Source organism: Mesocricetus auratus, unplaced genomic scaffold (assembly GCF_017639785.1).
Source record: "Mesocricetus auratus isolate SY011 unplaced genomic scaffold, BCM_Maur_2.0 Super-Scaffold_100038, whole genome shotgun sequence".
NCBI lineage: Eukaryota > Metazoa > Chordata > Mammalia > Rodentia > Cricetidae > Mesocricetus > Mesocricetus auratus.
This window is the reverse complement of record NW_024429216.1, coordinates 10,193,215-10,208,556: the sequence shown is the minus strand read 5'-3', so window position 1 is coordinate 10,208,556 and position 15,342 is coordinate 10,193,215. Positions and strand designations below refer to the sequence as shown.

Below are 15,342 nucleotides of genomic sequence, written 5' to 3'. Positions count from 1 at the left end.
CATCCAGTCACTAAGACGGTCACTCAGCCTATCCTAGTTCCTTTCTCATGGCTTAGACACTAGCCTCACCTGTGTCCCCAACCCCACTATTCTCTAGAGACACTTTCAATTCCATTTCATCCCGCCTGTCATGATAAAGCACGAGGGGAACCGTGGCGGGTGACGGTGACCGGGGTGGGACACACACACACACACACACACACACACACACACACACACACACACACACACACACACACGCCAGGCAGACGGAGCTTAAGTGAGACGTTTTATAAAGCGAGGGAGGGGAAGGAAAGAGACACAGAGACAGAGAGGACAGAAGAGGAGACGGGAAAAGTCCTGTCTGCCCCCGGGGAACGGAGGAAAGAGAGAGCACGAAGAGCGTAGGTGGGCGGGGTCTGTCTTTTAAAGGTTCCTTTGCACCTGCGTGCAGACTATGTAGCCATGGAACCCTGGGCTGACCATGGTGCTGACTGAGTGCATTCTGAGGTGACAGGGGCGGGCCAGTGCCCTTCACTGCCCTGCCGACTGCTTGAACCTAAGAGTTTAGGGTCAGCTTGAGCAACATAATGAGAGCAGGCATGGTGGTACAATTGGGAAGATGAGGCAGGAGGATCGCTGTGAGTTTTGAGTCCAACCTGAGATATATAATACAGTGAGACCTTCATTCAAACAATAACCGCTTGCGGTGTGCTGGTTGTTAAGTTTCGGGATGGCCAGCTATAAAACAGCCCTCCACAGACACACACTCACAGGGATCTGAAACTTGATCCTGTTCTAGGCTCTAAGGACTCAGGGTGAAAGGGGACCCTATGCTGACCCACAGGAAACTTTGAAGAAGGAAACAGATTATCAGCAAGGTAACAAAACAATTTTGCTGGAAATTTCAATGGTGGTGGCGCACGCCTTTCATCTCAGCACTCTGGAGGCAGAGGCAGGTGGATCTCTGTGAGTTCGAGGACAGCTTGGTCTACAGAGTGAGTTCCAGGACAGCCAGGGATACATAAAGAAGCCCTGTTTTGAAATACAAAAACAGAAGACGGTGTCAGAGCTAGGCACATGGTACACCTGCGTCTTCAGGGAGTGGAGGTACACGGGTCTAAGCAAGGCCCACAGCGTTTGGTCTAGACAGCCAGCCCCAGGCCACTCCTAGCTACTTAGCAAGACTGGGTGTTGCCTCTCCCAGCCCAAACAAAAAAGCCTACAGCTTGCTTTCAATTTGTAAAGACCTATTAAAATGCCAGCCCTTTTAGAGGCTGCAGTAGGAGACTCTTGAATTTGAAGCCAGCCTGGGCTACACATTAAGTTCCTGTCAAAAAATAAATAAATAAAGGGCAGGGCGTTGGTGGCATACACCTTTAATCCCAGCACTCGGGAGGCAGAGGCAGGTGGATCTCTGTGAGTTCGAGACCAGCATGGTCTACAAGAGCTAGTTCCAGGACAGCCTCAGAGAAACCCTGTCTCAAAAAACCAAAAATAAATAAAATAAAATAGAAGCTGGATGGCCTTTAATCCCAGCCCTTGGGAGGCAAAGGTAGGCAGATCCCTGAGTTTGAAGACAGCCTAATGTACAGAGCGAGTTCCAGGACGGTTGAGGTTACACAGAGAAACCCCGTCTCAAACAAACATATCAAAAATTAAAAAGATAATGCACATTTAATCCCAGCACCTGGGAGACAAGAGGCAGGTAGTTTTCTGTAGCCAGCCTGGTCTACATAGCAAGCTGCAGGCCAGGGCTATATAGTGAGACCCTGCCTAAAACACACACACACACATACACACACACGATGTGGCATACTGTTTTATTTTGTTACTATGGACAATTCCATCCAAAGCTGAAAGGACCACGAAGTCGCAGGCACTGTTCACCCTGCTTTCACCCACCATCAGAAGCTCCTCTTGAAACAGGCACTGCGTAAGTCTCCCTAATCCACTCGGTCTGCAGGTGCTGTATCACAAGGAAGGCCCCTCGGGTGGGCATCAGTGCCAAGACAGAGTAAGTGCAGAGCAGCAGGGGAAAAGCACTCTCAGATGAAGCGAGCAGCGAGATCAAAGCCTGAGACAGTAAAGACATGACTGTTTGAAGTGCCGGAGATCTGGACCTGGTAAAAAGCTGGGGCGGGTTCAGAAAAAGCATCAGGGTCAGAGCTTTGAAAGCTCAGGTGTGGCGACGCAGCCCTGCCATCCGGGCATTTGGGAAGCCGTGGCAGGAAGTGCGTGAAAAGTAGAGTGGAGCTACAGTGAGTTCCGGGCCATCGCGGGCTACACAGGGGGACTGTCTCAGAAGCAAAGCTAAACTTTCGCTTTCTACCTTGTACCGGGACTCCAGTGGCGTGTTGTAGGTTGCTAGTGATAGAAGCAGTTCTTTCAAGCAGTTTGGGGTGGCTACGTAGAGTCAGCATAAAGTTATAGCTCCTGAAAAATCACCTACAGGAGTTGGGCTTGCGGACACATGCCTGTAATTTCAGCACTGGAGAGGCAGTGTTCAAGGTCATTCTCTTTGACCCGGGGAGTTAGAGGCTAGCCTGAGCTACAGGAGTCCACTTAAGAGATTTTTCTCCTCTCCAACTGTGTTCCACGCAGAAGAGGCTGCCTTCGCTTCCTCTAGGGATGCAGACACGCTTTTGCCTCTGGGCGTTTGCATCAGCTATTCCCTCTGCCAAGAGACTCCCATTCTAGCTGGCTCCAGTTCAGGCTTGGCTTAAAAAAAAAAAATCAGCCCTGGAAGTCCTTGCAGAACCCCGGGCCTGGGGCAGGCCTTTCTGCGGGCACCCACAGCCTCCCACCGGCCGCAGTTCCAGGTCCGCAGTTCTAGACATGCGTCTAAACAATCGTCTGCCTTCCACCGAGGGTACCAGATCTCTCGAAACGCAGAAACCACGCGCTGACCTAATTCACCAGAGGGCAATAAAGCCCCTTACTTCTGGGCGGCGGGGGTGGGGTGGGGGCGTGAGCCGGGTCCCAGACCTTCCGTAGACCCAGGACCAGGTTGAGCCAGCCTGGGGGGGGGGGGTCCAGGCTGCAGTCGCTACACGCATGCGCCATCGCTCGGGTTGCCCCCCGCCCGCCCGCCCGGATCCGTATGCTAATCACCGCGCAGGGAGGCACAGCCTCGCCCGGGAAGATGCAAATCACACCCCGGTCCAGGGCGGGCGGCCCGCCTTTGTCCCGCGCGCGGACTATGCAAATGAGCGGGCCCGGCTCCCGGGGGTCCCCGCCGAGCGCGCAGCCCCCCCCGCCTCCCCGTGTTTATAACGTGTGTTCGCCCCTGGGCGCGCCCGACCCCCGTCTTCGGTCCCTGGAGCCGCCGGGCGCTCCGTGCCCCGCCGCGGACCGTACCAAGTCCCAGCGGGGCCGCGCGAGCGCCGCAGCCTGCGCGGTCCTCCCGAGCCCCTCTTCCCACCGCGGCCGGGGATGGTCCGCCCGGCCGCGCACGCGCCCTGAGCTCCGCTCGCTCCCTCGCTCGCTCGCTCGCTCTCCTAGGCTTCCCTGAACGCAGGCGCAGTGCCCGGGCTTGCCGCCGCCGCTGCCACCGCCACCGCCGAGCCCGGGGCCGCCGCCGCCGCCGCCGCCGCCGCCGGTGAGTGTCCCGGGCTTGCTTGGGGCCGCGCGGGGCATGCCGGGAAGCGGGCGCTACGGCCCCGCTGCATGCCGGGAGCCCGCGGCCCGCGGCGGCTCGGCCGGGTGGCCAAGCCCGAGAGTCCCCGGCGGCGTCTCGCGGCGCGCGCGGGTTCGGAGCCTCGCGGGCCTGGGGCGGTCTGGGAGGGGCCTGGGTCGCCCCCGCCCCGCCGTCGCACGCGCCGTCTGTCGGTGCCGGGCGTTTGTGGAAGGCCCGAGGCACCGCGGGCAGTTGTCACGGGGTTGGCTTGGCGCCGGGCTTCGCCCCCAGCGTTGTGCAGGGATGGCTGTCTATTGTGCTCACCCGCGTCGGTTCAGTGCGGGGTGCGGCCTGCGCCCCGGCGTTTGCCTTGGCGGGAGGCGGCGGGGGACGGCACGGATCCGTGCAGCCCTGACTGTGTTGACCTGGGATTTCTAGTCTTCCCCCGTGCTGACTTTGCAGGGGTGCAGCACCACGCCCAACTGATTTTCACCTGTAGTAGGGCTGAGGGTGTTTTCTTTTTCCTTTTTTTTTTTGTACCCCCTAATGTCTTGGAAGTCAGTCTGGTGATGGCGTCCAGGATTTCTGTGTACGGAGGGTGGTTCCACCCGATAACCCGGAACATTCTGGAAGGAGCCCTGTGTAACGTGGGTTTCGAAAGGGATGGTTGTCCCCAAGTAACCCCGAAGAAACTCCTGGCGATCCCTGGTAAAATGACAGAGCCCGGTGTGGTGTCACATATAATTCCCGCACCCCGAGGCCGGCGCGAGAGAAGCAGGAATTCTAGGTTCAGTTCTGGCTACAAAGTGAGACCCGATCTCAAAACAGGAGAATGAATTTGGGTAGTGCGAGGTACTGCATGGAACATGTATATTAAATATTTTTCTAGAATAGAAACCAGCTGTAGCTGTTTTTAGTTTTCCCAGGCGTAATGTAGCGCTCCGGAATTAGGGGGGGTCCTACACGTGATGGATAATCACGAGCGCTCTTCTTGCCAAGTACTAATTCTCTGTCCCTGAAAGGTCGGATCCAGGATCCAGGGGTCTTTTAAGTTCCCCCTCCATTGATGCCATTACTCTTCCTTTTCAGCTGCATAGCCCTGACAGTGTACATGACATCTAGGCTTTGAAAAGACAGTGCCGTTTCTACATTGTGTCCCCAGGGCCTAACAGACAGGCTTTGTCACATTTTTAGTGAGGCTAAGCCAGGTGGAGTGGTGCACGTCTATAATCCCTGTGCCGGAGAGGCTGAGGTTGGAGGGTTGCAGGTTCAAGGCCAGCCTGGAGTGCATAGCAGTCTACGGAGAGTGTAAGGATACTTTGATTGTCAGATCTGTAGGGCCCTCTCTCAGTGCAATAAGAGGGGAATGTGTGCTTTGGGAGAGACAGGGATTATTAGGGCTGAGAAGTGTAGGGTATGTTTATAGGTGGGTTTTGCAAGGTGAAAATTAGTTCTCCGGGCCCACAAAGAGGAAGGAGAGAATTCCAGATGGCAACTGCGGGGTGCACCGGGACCCCTTCCCCCTCTAGCTATAAGGGGCCTGTATGCACCCTCAGGGAGTCTGGGGTGGCTGGAGGGATGGGCTAGGTCCGCCAGCTGCAAGCTCTGTGAATCCTGGTTTGGCTTTTGCTGTTGTTCGTTTGCTAATTTTTGTTTTGTTTTTGAGACGGCCTCCTGTAGCCCAGACGCTGTAGTCAACGATGACTTTAGACTTGATTTGAAACTTCCAGCCTTAAGGGCTGGGTCACAGGTGTAGACTGCCTCGAGTCTGAGCCTATTGATATTCAAAGCATGGCTTTGAATACGTTCAACCCCCAGTCTGGTGAGGTGACCCGTGCTCTTGGGCTTTGGACCACCTGCGGGGCCTTTCTGTTCCTTATTTCCTGTTCTGCTCCGAGGGTGCTCAGTGCATCAATGAAGGCTGTGGCTGGCTTTCCAGAGAAGGAAACGGACAAGAGAAGTTGGGTCCTGTTTGGATCTATAGCCCGAAAAGGACAGATTTGGGTTTAAAACCTAGGCAAGGCTGACTTTCACAAATTAGTGTAGGTTGATACCTCACACTCTAGGTATGACCGTGCACCCGTAATCCTGGGACTTGGCAGGAAGATCTGGAAATCAGGGTCATTTGAGGCTACCTAGTGACCTGGAGGCTAATCCAGGAGGTGGGGGGGAGCATTTCAATCGAGGAAAAACTGAAGGGTGTCCATGTAGCCCAGTTGGTAGTGTGCTTGCCTTAGCATGCAGGAAGCCCTAGGTTTGATCTCCAGTGTTTGGGAGGTAGAGCTGGGAGCATCAGAAATTCAGGGTCAGCCTAGGATATTTGAGCTCCTGTCTCATGAAAACAAAACACTTTCAGGATAGTTAGTGTCTCACTGTACCATGTTTTCTCTGTCCCTAGTAGTTGATGAGGTTTCCTCCCTCAGCCCCTGACATCCCTACCACTCAGCAGCTAAAGAGTTAATGCTTTATGATTGGTGCCCATGCCAGTGCCGAGCTTTGAATAACTAGGGATGTCATCTCTCCCTACCCTGCTGAGTGAGAGCCGCAAAGTCTTGTTGCCCAGATACGGAGGTGGAGGCCTCCAGGAGGCAGGGTCTGCAGAGTCAGGGCCCTTTATACGGTCAAGACAGAACAGAGGCCAACATTTCCTCACACCCCCTCATCCTCCCCAACCCCCACCCCGCCCCCCACGCCTCCACGCCGCACTGAGCACACAGAGGTCTTGGAATGGGGACAAGTGTTATGTAAAAATGTATTGAGTCACCACAGGCCTTTTCTTTCCCCCTGTCCAGCACCCCTCTCTACCTGCCAACATCCTGTGTTAGAAGAGCTTGTGGCCGGAAGTGTGACCTTGGGAGAACTGGCCAGGGAAGGACCTTGCCCAGTGGCTGCTCTGCTCCTGTCTCTTGTCCCCTCCCCTGGCCATGACAGAGACCCGCGAGCCCGCTGAGACTGGAGGCTACGCCAGCTTGGAGGAAGATGATGAAGACCTCTCCCCAGGTGAGGTGGCCTTAGAAGTCATGGCGTTGACGAAGCTGTCATCCTGGGCTTGGATTCCCTTGGGAGGCCGTGATGAGGAGTGACCCCTTTCCTCGCTGTGGGCTCTCGGAGTGGAGCTCCTGGTCCTGGTGGGAGATGGCTTCCTCGGGAGGCTCTTGGGGAGTGTGGGTTGGTTGTCTTGGGTGGAGGTTCTAGAACGGCTGCGTTCTCTGTCCCTGTGGTGGGTTCTAGAGTGGCTTCCAGAGCTCTCCTCACTGGTGGCTCTGGAGTGGCCATGGTGGCTCTCCCTGTGGGAGATCTTGGATTGGCTGCGTGCTCGCTTCTTGATGGAGGCTCTAGACCGGCTGCGGTCTGTGTCTGTGCTTGGGCTTCTGGACTCGCTGCCCCCACTGTCGGGGCTAGGCATCCTAGACCGCCTATACCCCTTCTTCCTGATGGCTCTTAGGCGGCTGTGGCCTCTGCCTCTGGTGCTCCTGGACCGGCTGTAACTTTCTTCCTCACTGGAAGTCCGAGGCCACACTTGGTTTCTACCTCTTCTTCCTGAGGCTCTCCGTGGGCTGTGACTTTTCCCCAGGCTGCGGGTTCTGGACCGGCTGTCTCTCATCTGGGTGGGCGTGCCCCTCCGGGTACGACTCCGTGCCCGACTACGATTTCTCTTCCAACTGTAACTTCTCACCCGGCTCTGGGTCCCCTTGTGACTGTGACTTCTTGACCTTCTGGGGGTCCTCGAGCGGCTGTGACTTCGGGTCCTGCTGGGGGTCCTCGAGTGGCTGTGACTTCGGGTCCTAGAGCGACTGTTGTCCTTCTTGAAACCCTTGAACATGCCTGACATGTCAGTCAGGTCAGTCATGGTATGAGTGTGTTCCCTGCTGGGGCGTATCACTTGGCTGTAGCTCCTGGCCCTTCTGGATTCCACAGGAGACTTGCTAGAGCTCTTGCAGGCCGTCCTAATTAGGCTGTGGCTCTTGGCCCTGCTGGGGTTTACAGGTAGTGTAGAGCTGTTCCCCTGGTCTGAGACTCCTGACAGCCTGGGGCTTTTGTCGTGGCGCATGTTTCTAGGCTGGCTGCTGCCCCTCTCCTGGGTACTGGCTCTGGGTCGGCTGTAACTTTTGCCGCGGCTTTGTTTGCGGTGGGAAGTAGGGGTTCTCGCCTTCTTGGCCATACCTGGTTTGGCGGAATGAGTTCTCTTCCTGTTCGGGGACATCTTAGAGCTGTGGCTTCCCCTCCTGCCCGGAGTCCGCCCCCGGCTGCGTGTGCCTTTCTGCTGGTGTCGCCCCATGATGCGGCTCTTGCCACCCTTCCTGCCCTTGCTGGCCTTCCTGGTCTTGGTTTCAGTGCTCAGGCGACTGGGCGTCCTCGTCTTGCTGTGGCCTTGGGACCTGCTGCTGGGCCGGGTAGAAGGAGCTGTCTTGGTACCCGTTGATCTGGTAGACTTAGAACTACTAGGACTCATAACCAAGTTAGGGGACTTCGGATGCACTGAGGGACTGTTGGACACTGCTGCTTTGGTGGTCTTCAGGGAAGCTGGAGGCGAGAGAGCTGTGGTGGGCATGGGGGGCCCAGTGGGTGCCGGAGCCATGCCAGGCTTGGAGGATCTCTTTGATGGAGAGTGCATGGCGAGTGCAGAGGGGCTTGAGCTCCTGGAAGTCATGGTAAACATGCGAGCTTTGGTAGCCACGGACAACAGCCAGGTGGTTCATCACAAGCAACTTCATGAGGTCATAGTGGGCACTGAAGCCCCTGGAGGGGTGAGGCCAGAGGGGAGAGAAGGGGGGGCGGGGCTGGCACAAGTCCTGCTAGGAAATGGAGTCACAGCCACTCAGCCTTGGCAGGGCTGAAAATTGGAGCCGGGGTCACCAAGGGCCTGCCTTGAGGAGTCTTCAGGCCTAGGTGATGTTTATTGCGGGGGCAGGGGGAGGCCAGAGAGAGAGACACTGACCACCTTGAGGGCCAGAGAGGCTTCATAGAGGAGGTGACCCTGAGCTGGGCCTCACAATGGAGTTGCTGGTAGCGCAGAAAAGGGTCTTCCCAGGGAGGAGCAGGGGGAAAGCCCAGAGGAGGAAGCTCAGAGCCCGCGCTCACCATCAGTTATGACCCATGTGTCTTCTGTAGACCGAGGTGCGCACCCAATCAGGTCTGCCCTTGAGTTCCCAGGCTGATGAAAGACATCGGGCCTAGAAGTCCACAGCCTCTAGCCAGTGATGGGGGCAGCGATAGCCAGGGCAGTGGCTGTCAGCGGGTTTCCTGGGCTGGGTCCTGAAGCCTGAGTGGATGGGCCGAGTGGACATGGTGTGGGACAGTGTGCGGAGACACCTAGGCCTCAGGGAGTATCTGTAGAAGGTGACAGGGCAGCAGAGCAGCCAGGGACAGTGAGACAGCCCTGAGACTGGGAGGGCATGCGCAGTGGACACTGAGGGTTGGCTCGGGTTTGCGGAGGGACCTGGGCACAGATGCCACGGCCCTGGGGCTCCCACAGCAGACAGTGGGCAGTGGTGGTGCAACGCCTTTAATCCCAGTGCTCCGGAGGCAGAGGCAGGCGGATCTCTGTGAGTTCGAGACCAGCCTGGTCTACAGAGTGAGTTCCAGGACAACCTCCAAAACAATACAGAGAAACTCCGTCTCAAAAGCCAAAAAAAAAAAAAAAAAACAAGCGTAGTATCTGCACTTAGGATGCCACTGCTGGAGGCACGGGCAGGATGGTCTTAGGGTTGGCCTGTCAGATTGCTCAGATTGGTGAGCCCTGGGGCCACTGAGAGACCACATGTGAAAGACAGAGACAGCAGGTGATAAAGAAAACACCAGTGTTGACTTCTGGCCTCTCCACAGCCACGGGTGTTGCTGTTTTTAACCCTTTGGCAGCCTGCCACTCAGCTCCCAGATACATGCAGAGACTTACGAATGCCCGTTAGCCTGGCTTGTGTGTAGCAGGCTTTTCTATCGTAACTTATCCTATTTCTCTTTAACTACGTTTGCCTCTGGGCTTTTTACCTCTCTGCATTCTGTCTTTCTGTCCTCTGGCTGGCTGGGTGGCTGGTCCTTGACTTCCTTCCGCCCCTCCTTCTCTTGTTCCTCCTCCTCTCCGAGATGTCTCCTATTTATTCTCTCTGCCTGCCAGCCCTGCCTATCTCTCTGCCTTGCTATTGGCCATTCAGCTCTTTATTAGACCAATCAGGTGTTTCAGACAGGCAAAGTAACATGGCTTTACAGAATTAAACAAATGCAACACTTCTTTGAATCATTAAGCAAATATTTCCACAGCATAAATGAATGTAACATATTGTTAACTAATATTCTTTTTTCAAGATTTATTTTATTATGCATATAATGGTCTGCCTGCATGTATGCCGCAGGCCTGAAGAGGGCGCCCTATCTCATTACAGATGGCTGTGAGCCACCATGTGGGTGCTGGGAATTGAACTCAGGACCTCTGGAAGAGCAGCCAGTGCTCTTAACTGCTGAGCCGTCTCTGCAGCCCCATAAACTAGTATTGTAGAACACACAAGTCTCTGCGTGCACATGTGCACATATACAAATGGGGAAACCGTTTTTCTTATTTCATTTACTATATTTTAATTTACTACTTAGCTGCCTATTCTCATGCCTGTCTTCCTGGAGTGGTCCAGCGCAGGCCATTGCCATGTTTAGCTCTCTGCGGTAGCCGGTGGGACTGTAGGTGAGTCCCGTACCTGCTCTGTGCCTTGGTTTCCGCGTTGGTCCAGATGTTGCAGTGAAGCTGGGTGAGCACACACTTTGCTGTCTACCCCACTGCTGATGCCCATCTGTTTGTCTCGTTTTTATTTTGAGACAGTGTCTCGTTCTCTCTACCAGATGGCCTGGAGCTTGCAGTGATCCTCCTGCCTCGGCCTCCTCGAGTACTAGCATGGCAGATGACAGATGACACTCATTTACTAGACACACAGACACATTGCAGCTGTCCTGCCCATACAGTGAGTTTGGAAGGGGCTGGAGGGGGCAGCTGGACACAGCCCTGATGCCATGTCTCTCCTACCTGCCCCAACAGGCCCGGAGCATTCTTCTGACTCTGAGTACACTCTTTCAGAGCCCGACTCTGAGGAGGAAGAGGAGGAGGAGGAGGAGGAGGAGACCACTGACGACCCCGAATATGACCCTGGCTATAAGGTGAAACAGCGCATCGGAGGGGGCAGAGGGGGGCCGTCTCGCCGCGCCCCCCGAGCGGCTCAGCCTGCTGGCCCGCCTGCACAGCCCTGCCAGCTCTGCGGCCGGTCCCCGCTGGCGGAGGCCACACCCGGGACCCCGCCTTGCCGACTCTGCTGCCCTGCCACAGCCACCCAGGAAGCGCCAGCCCCTGAAGGCAGGGCTCTGGGCGAGGAAGAGGAGGAGCCGTGTCGCACTGGGGAGAGCCGGCCAGCAGGGCGGGATGGCGATGAGGACGAGGAGGAGGGGGGTACCTACCACTGCACGGAGTGTGAGGACTCCTTTGACAACCTCGGGGAGCTGCATGGCCACTTCATGCTGCATGCCCGCGGTGAGGTTTAGGCGGGGCCACCAGGGGCCCCGTGGAGGGGTGGGAGCAAGGGCTGAGGAAGCTGGGGTTGGGGCTGGGGGTCCCGCAAGTGCGTGTCGTCTTAGCGGTAGATGTGTGAAGGGCGGAATAAAGCCGGATTCTGTGTGTGTTGTGATGCATGTGTGTGACTGAACACGGTGAGTGCGGTCTACACCAGCGTCTCTCTGCTTCGGGCTCCTGAGTCTGGGTGACTGGCAGGCACCACTGTGACTGATTCTGTGTGGTGCTAGGGACTGGACCCCGGGCTTTGAGCGTGTTAGCAAGGTACATCCCAACCCTTTTTGTTTGGCGTCGTTTTCCTTTGAGCCAGGGCTCTGCTGGCTTTGAACTTGGGTTTCTTGCCTTTGCGTAGGTGCTGGAATCACAGGCACAAAGCCACCACACTTAGGAGTCCTGGGATTCAGGCCACCCCGAAGCTTGAAACCACCCCTATGAGCCATGCTGGGTGTCCTGCCTGGCTTACTGGTAGAGGACAGAGAGTCTGCCTGCCAGCAGCTCGGGGCCGCTCTCCCCACAGCGCCCCTGCTGGGAAGCCATTTGCATGGCTACGGCCAGCTGCAAAGAAGCCTAGGAAAGGCTAGCTGCCCAAGCCGCTCTGCTCAGAGCAGGACGGGTTTCGCAGGGTCCATAAAGGCCATGAGTGGTCTACCAAGGCATCCCTGATCCTCCTACAAAGAGGACTACCGCGATAGCGAGCTCTCCCTGCGTGCATCACTTGGCCACGGGCTTTATCTATTTGAAGTCAGAGTTCAGGAATTCACACTAAAGTAGAACTGTGATGTGATCCCAGCAACCCTGTCCTGCCCTTGTGCATGACCACAAATAGGTGTGTGTGTGTGTGTGTGTGTGTGTGTGTGTGTGTGTGTGTGTGTGTGTGTGTGTGTGTGTGTGTTGCCCAAGAAGGCCAGAAGAGGGCGTCAGATTCCCTGGAATACAGGCTGTTGTAAGCTAGCTAGCCATAGAGCTGACGTGGGCCCTGTGGGGTTGACACTGGAGATACAGGAAGAAAACGGCATCGTATGTTAGGTGGGGTAAATGCCGTAGAGTGAAAACGAGAAGGATAAACTGTTGTAGGAGGGGATCTTAGACATAAAAGAAAGCATGTAATTGGGGGCTGGCCTGCTGCTGAGAGGGTTAATCATTACCATGGCGGGCGGGTGGGCGGGGTGCTGCAGGTCGGTGCAGAAGTCACAGACAGACACTGGGCTTGACGTCCCCCCACAGACAGACAGACAGACACACTTCCTCCAAGAAGGCCACACCTTCTACTCTTTTCAAACAGTTGCCGCTCCCTGGTGACTGAGCATTCAAATACATGAACCTGTGGGCCCCATTTAAAGAGCACAAAGAACTGTGGTTTTAGTCTAATTCTGCCCGGGAGGGAAACGGGAGGGAGGCAGCTGTGCGTGGAGTGAACTGTTTATTCTCTAGGCTGGACAAGGCAGGCGCCCGCCTGGGATGATTAGGAAGGCCAGAGTGGCGGCTGGGGACTGAGGTTCCCAAGGTTGAGGACAGCAGAGGGCCCACTCGTCACACACAACCTTCTGAAAACTGGGTGTCACCATGCCGTGCAGGTGATTCCAGCTCAGAACAGGCTGTTGAGAGAGTTCAAGGCTAGCCTGGGCTTACAGAGTAATGTCCCTGTCTCAAAAAAACAGTACACAGACACTAAGAAAGAAGTGAGGCCTTAGTCCCAGCACTTGGGAGGCAGAGACAGGAGGATCTCTGTGAGTTCGAGGCCAGCCTGGTCTACAAGAGCAAGTTCCAGGACAGCCTCCAAAACAATACAGAGAAACCCTGTCTCAAAAAACAAACAAAAAGTAGAAGGCTGAATATGCTGATAGCTCCCATTTCCCAAGGGTTTACTGCTGCCAACCCCTACTCTGAAGCACTTTACACACGCGTTAGCTCCTAGAAGCTAGGAGCCTCTCGGAATAAATAGGACCCGAATGACAGAATGGCATTGGGAAGACCGAGCTCTCAGTGAACCATGTGGAGATCGCGCCTGGGTGAACAGAGGCCCTGGGTTTTTTGTTGTTTTGAGACTAGGTTTATGTGTCAGGCTCGCCTCAAACAGCTCTGTTTTCCTGCTTTGTCTCCTGGTTTGTGAGGTTCTGGGGGTGGGGGGGCTCAGGGGAGCTGCACAAGCACTGCCAAGACCTGCCTGAGCCCCTGAGGGTTATGTCCTGATGGGGACTGGAAGCTTGTTTGAGACAGACCGTGAAAATGGAGGCAGGCATGATGACACATTCCTGTAATCCCAGCATTTCTGGAGGGAAGTAGGAGTTCAAGGCCAGCCTGGGCTGCAGAATCAGACTGAAGGTGAGTACTTCAGCGACAGATAAACTGTGGCCAGGGTCGCCTGAGGGAGAGCTGTGGGAGTCTGAGGTAGGGCCCCGCTTGAGACACTTGAGGGGGAGCGGAGGACTCCAGGAGACCCGGTGACAGCAGGGGCCAGGCAGCTTTCGCTACCAGGAATTGAACCCAGGATCCCCGTGCATAATAGGTAAGTGTTCAACCACTGAGCTGCACCCTCAGTTCCCACGGGGCTGGTTTCTACAGACATTTGTTTTACTTCTGTTCAGAGACAGGGTCTCATGGCCCATGCTGTCCTGGAACACAACACCTCCCTAACCCCACGGAGTGCTGAGATCACAGGTGTGAGCCCCACCCCCAGCCCACCTATGCAGTGCCGGGGACTGCTCGCCCATGCTAGACAGTCGCTCCGGACTGAGCTACTCCAGCCCTTTACAACGGGGACAGCCTGAGCAGGTGGGAAGTGTCCGTGGCCATTAAGAAGCAGAGCCTGCATTTTCTGACCGCTGAATCAGAAGCCATGCCTCACAGGCTGGGTCTGGTCTGCCAGAGCCACGGCCCTTCTCCACACCAGCTCCGCCAAAGGCGAGCAATGTCGCAAAGGCAGGGCTTTCTGGCAGCTGTGGAAAATGGAGATCTCGTTGGGCGTGGTGGCACAGACCTCTGACCCTGGCACTCGGGAGTCGGGCAGGAGGATCTCTGTGAGTTGAGGCCAGCCTGGTCTACATAACGAGTTCCAGAACAGCCAGGGCCACAGAGAGAGAAGTATAGACCTAGACTGTCGAACCCACAGTCTTCATGGTCAGTGGTTCACCATGTAGAGGTCACCTCCCGGGGAGGGGCCCTTCTGTTGGTCCTCACCTGGAGGCCTCAGCGGGGAGCTTTGCATTGTAAATGTAGGAGACTGCAGGCTGGGGCTGACAGGAGCCAGGCTCCTTCACTGGGAGTCTGCCATCAGAGGGCAACTGCCTTTAACTCTGGTTCAGGGAAGCTATGCCATCTTCTGGCCTCACTTGTCCACACACATGGTTTAAAATCTTTGAAAAGGCTCTGTGTGTGTGTGTGTGTGTGTGTGTGTGTATACATCTTGTTTTCTCTCCCACTGTGTTCCCGGGTGAGACTCCAATCATCAGGCCTGTCAACCACCGTACCTGAAAGTTCACAGACCAAAGTGTCCTTTGCAGTTTATTTAAATTTCTTTACTTTTTAAGCTTTTTTTTGTGTGCATTGGTGTTTTGCCTGCATGTGAGGGCGTCAGATTCCCTGGAACAGAGCTACAGTTGTAAACTGCCATGTGGTTGCTGGGATTTGAACCCGGTTCCTCTGGAAGAGCAGCCAGTGCTCGTTACCCCCTGAGCCATGTCTCCAGTCCCCAAAATGTCTTTTAAAACTCGCTCTTCCTAGCCGGCGTTGGTGGCGCACGCCTTTAATCCCAGCACTTGGGAGGCAGAGGCAGGCGGATCTCTGTGAGTTCGAGGCCAGCCTGGTTTACAGAGCGAGTTCCAGGACAGCCTCCAAAACAATGCAGAGAAACCCTGTCTCGAAAAACCAAAAAAAAAAAAAAAAACCCACTCTTCCTATAATTGATAATAGCTGAGCATCTGAGAACTGGCAACAAATTCATACTCACGAAAAAGGCATCTCGGTCCACTTGTGCAGCCATAACAGTGCTTGAGGCTGGGCGATTAAAGAATGCAAAGTTATTACAGTTCTGGAGACTAGGAAGGCCAAGGTCAGACACGCTTCAGTGTGCCCTGGTTGGCTCTGTTTGAGGAAGCCTCTCAAGGGAGGAAAGTGGTTGGCTCTGTGGGCCTGTGGTGGAGCAGATCCAGCCATGTCATGGGGTCAGGAGCAGAGGCTGTTCTTCTGCTAATGGCTCAGC

At 55.5% G+C, this 15,342-nt stretch overlaps 2 protein-coding genes across 6 annotated transcripts; one reads left to right on the top strand and one right to left on the bottom strand.

The window, feature by feature from the left end:
* Positions 1-1,788: 1,788 nt before the first annotated feature.
* LOC121135515 (one cut domain family member 2-like) lies at positions 1,789-3,633 on the bottom strand. The gene is made up of 2 exons (XM_040734405.1): positions 3,340-3,633; positions 1,789-2,056 (listed from the first exon to the last, which is right to left on the bottom strand). The coding sequence occupies exons 1-2, from the start codon at positions 3,616-3,618 to the stop codon at positions 1,877-1,879; spliced, it is 459 nt and encodes a 152-aa protein (XP_040590339.1). The 5' UTR covers positions 3,619-3,633; the 3' UTR covers positions 1,789-1,876.
* Positions 3,527-14,670, top strand: Znf428 (zinc finger protein 428). 5 transcript variants are annotated; one of them, XM_040734404.1, is made up of 3 exons: positions 3,527-3,580; positions 6,391-6,598; positions 10,659-14,670. In XM_040734404.1, exons 2-3 carry the CDS (start codon positions 6,523-6,525, stop codon positions 11,114-11,116), a joined length of 534 nt encoding a protein of 177 aa, XP_040590338.1. In that variant the 5' UTR covers positions 3,527-3,580; positions 6,391-6,522; the 3' UTR covers positions 11,117-14,670. The 5 variants fall into 5 exon arrangements, with proteins under 5 accessions (XP_040590338.1, XP_040590334.1, XP_040590337.1 ...); XM_040734400.1 differs by having other exon boundaries at positions 10,620-11,259; XM_040734403.1 differs by lacking the exon at positions 3,527-3,580 and adding an exon at positions 3,710-3,730 and having other exon boundaries at positions 10,620-11,259.
* Positions 14,671-15,342: the final 672 nt, after the last annotated feature.

Bases quoted from the DNA above. Each gene is read 5' to 3' on its own strand.
- LOC121135515 (XM_040734405.1), bottom strand. From the start codon at position 3,618: ATGCCCCGCGCGGCCCCAAGCAAGCCCGGGACACTCACCGGCGGCGGC. The intron at 2,057-3,339 runs GTACGGTCCGCG...TTACTGTCTCAG, and splicing joins CGCGGCCCCGCTGGGACTTG to GCTTTGATCTCGCTGCTCGC.
- Znf428 (XM_040734400.1), top strand. From the start codon at position 6,523: ATGACAGAGACCCGCGAGCCCGCTGAGACTGGAGGCTACGCCAGCTTG. The intron at 6,599-10,619 runs GTGAGGTGGCCT...CTGCCCCAACAG, and splicing joins TGATGAAGACCTCTCCCCAG to GCCCGGAGCATTCTTCTGAC.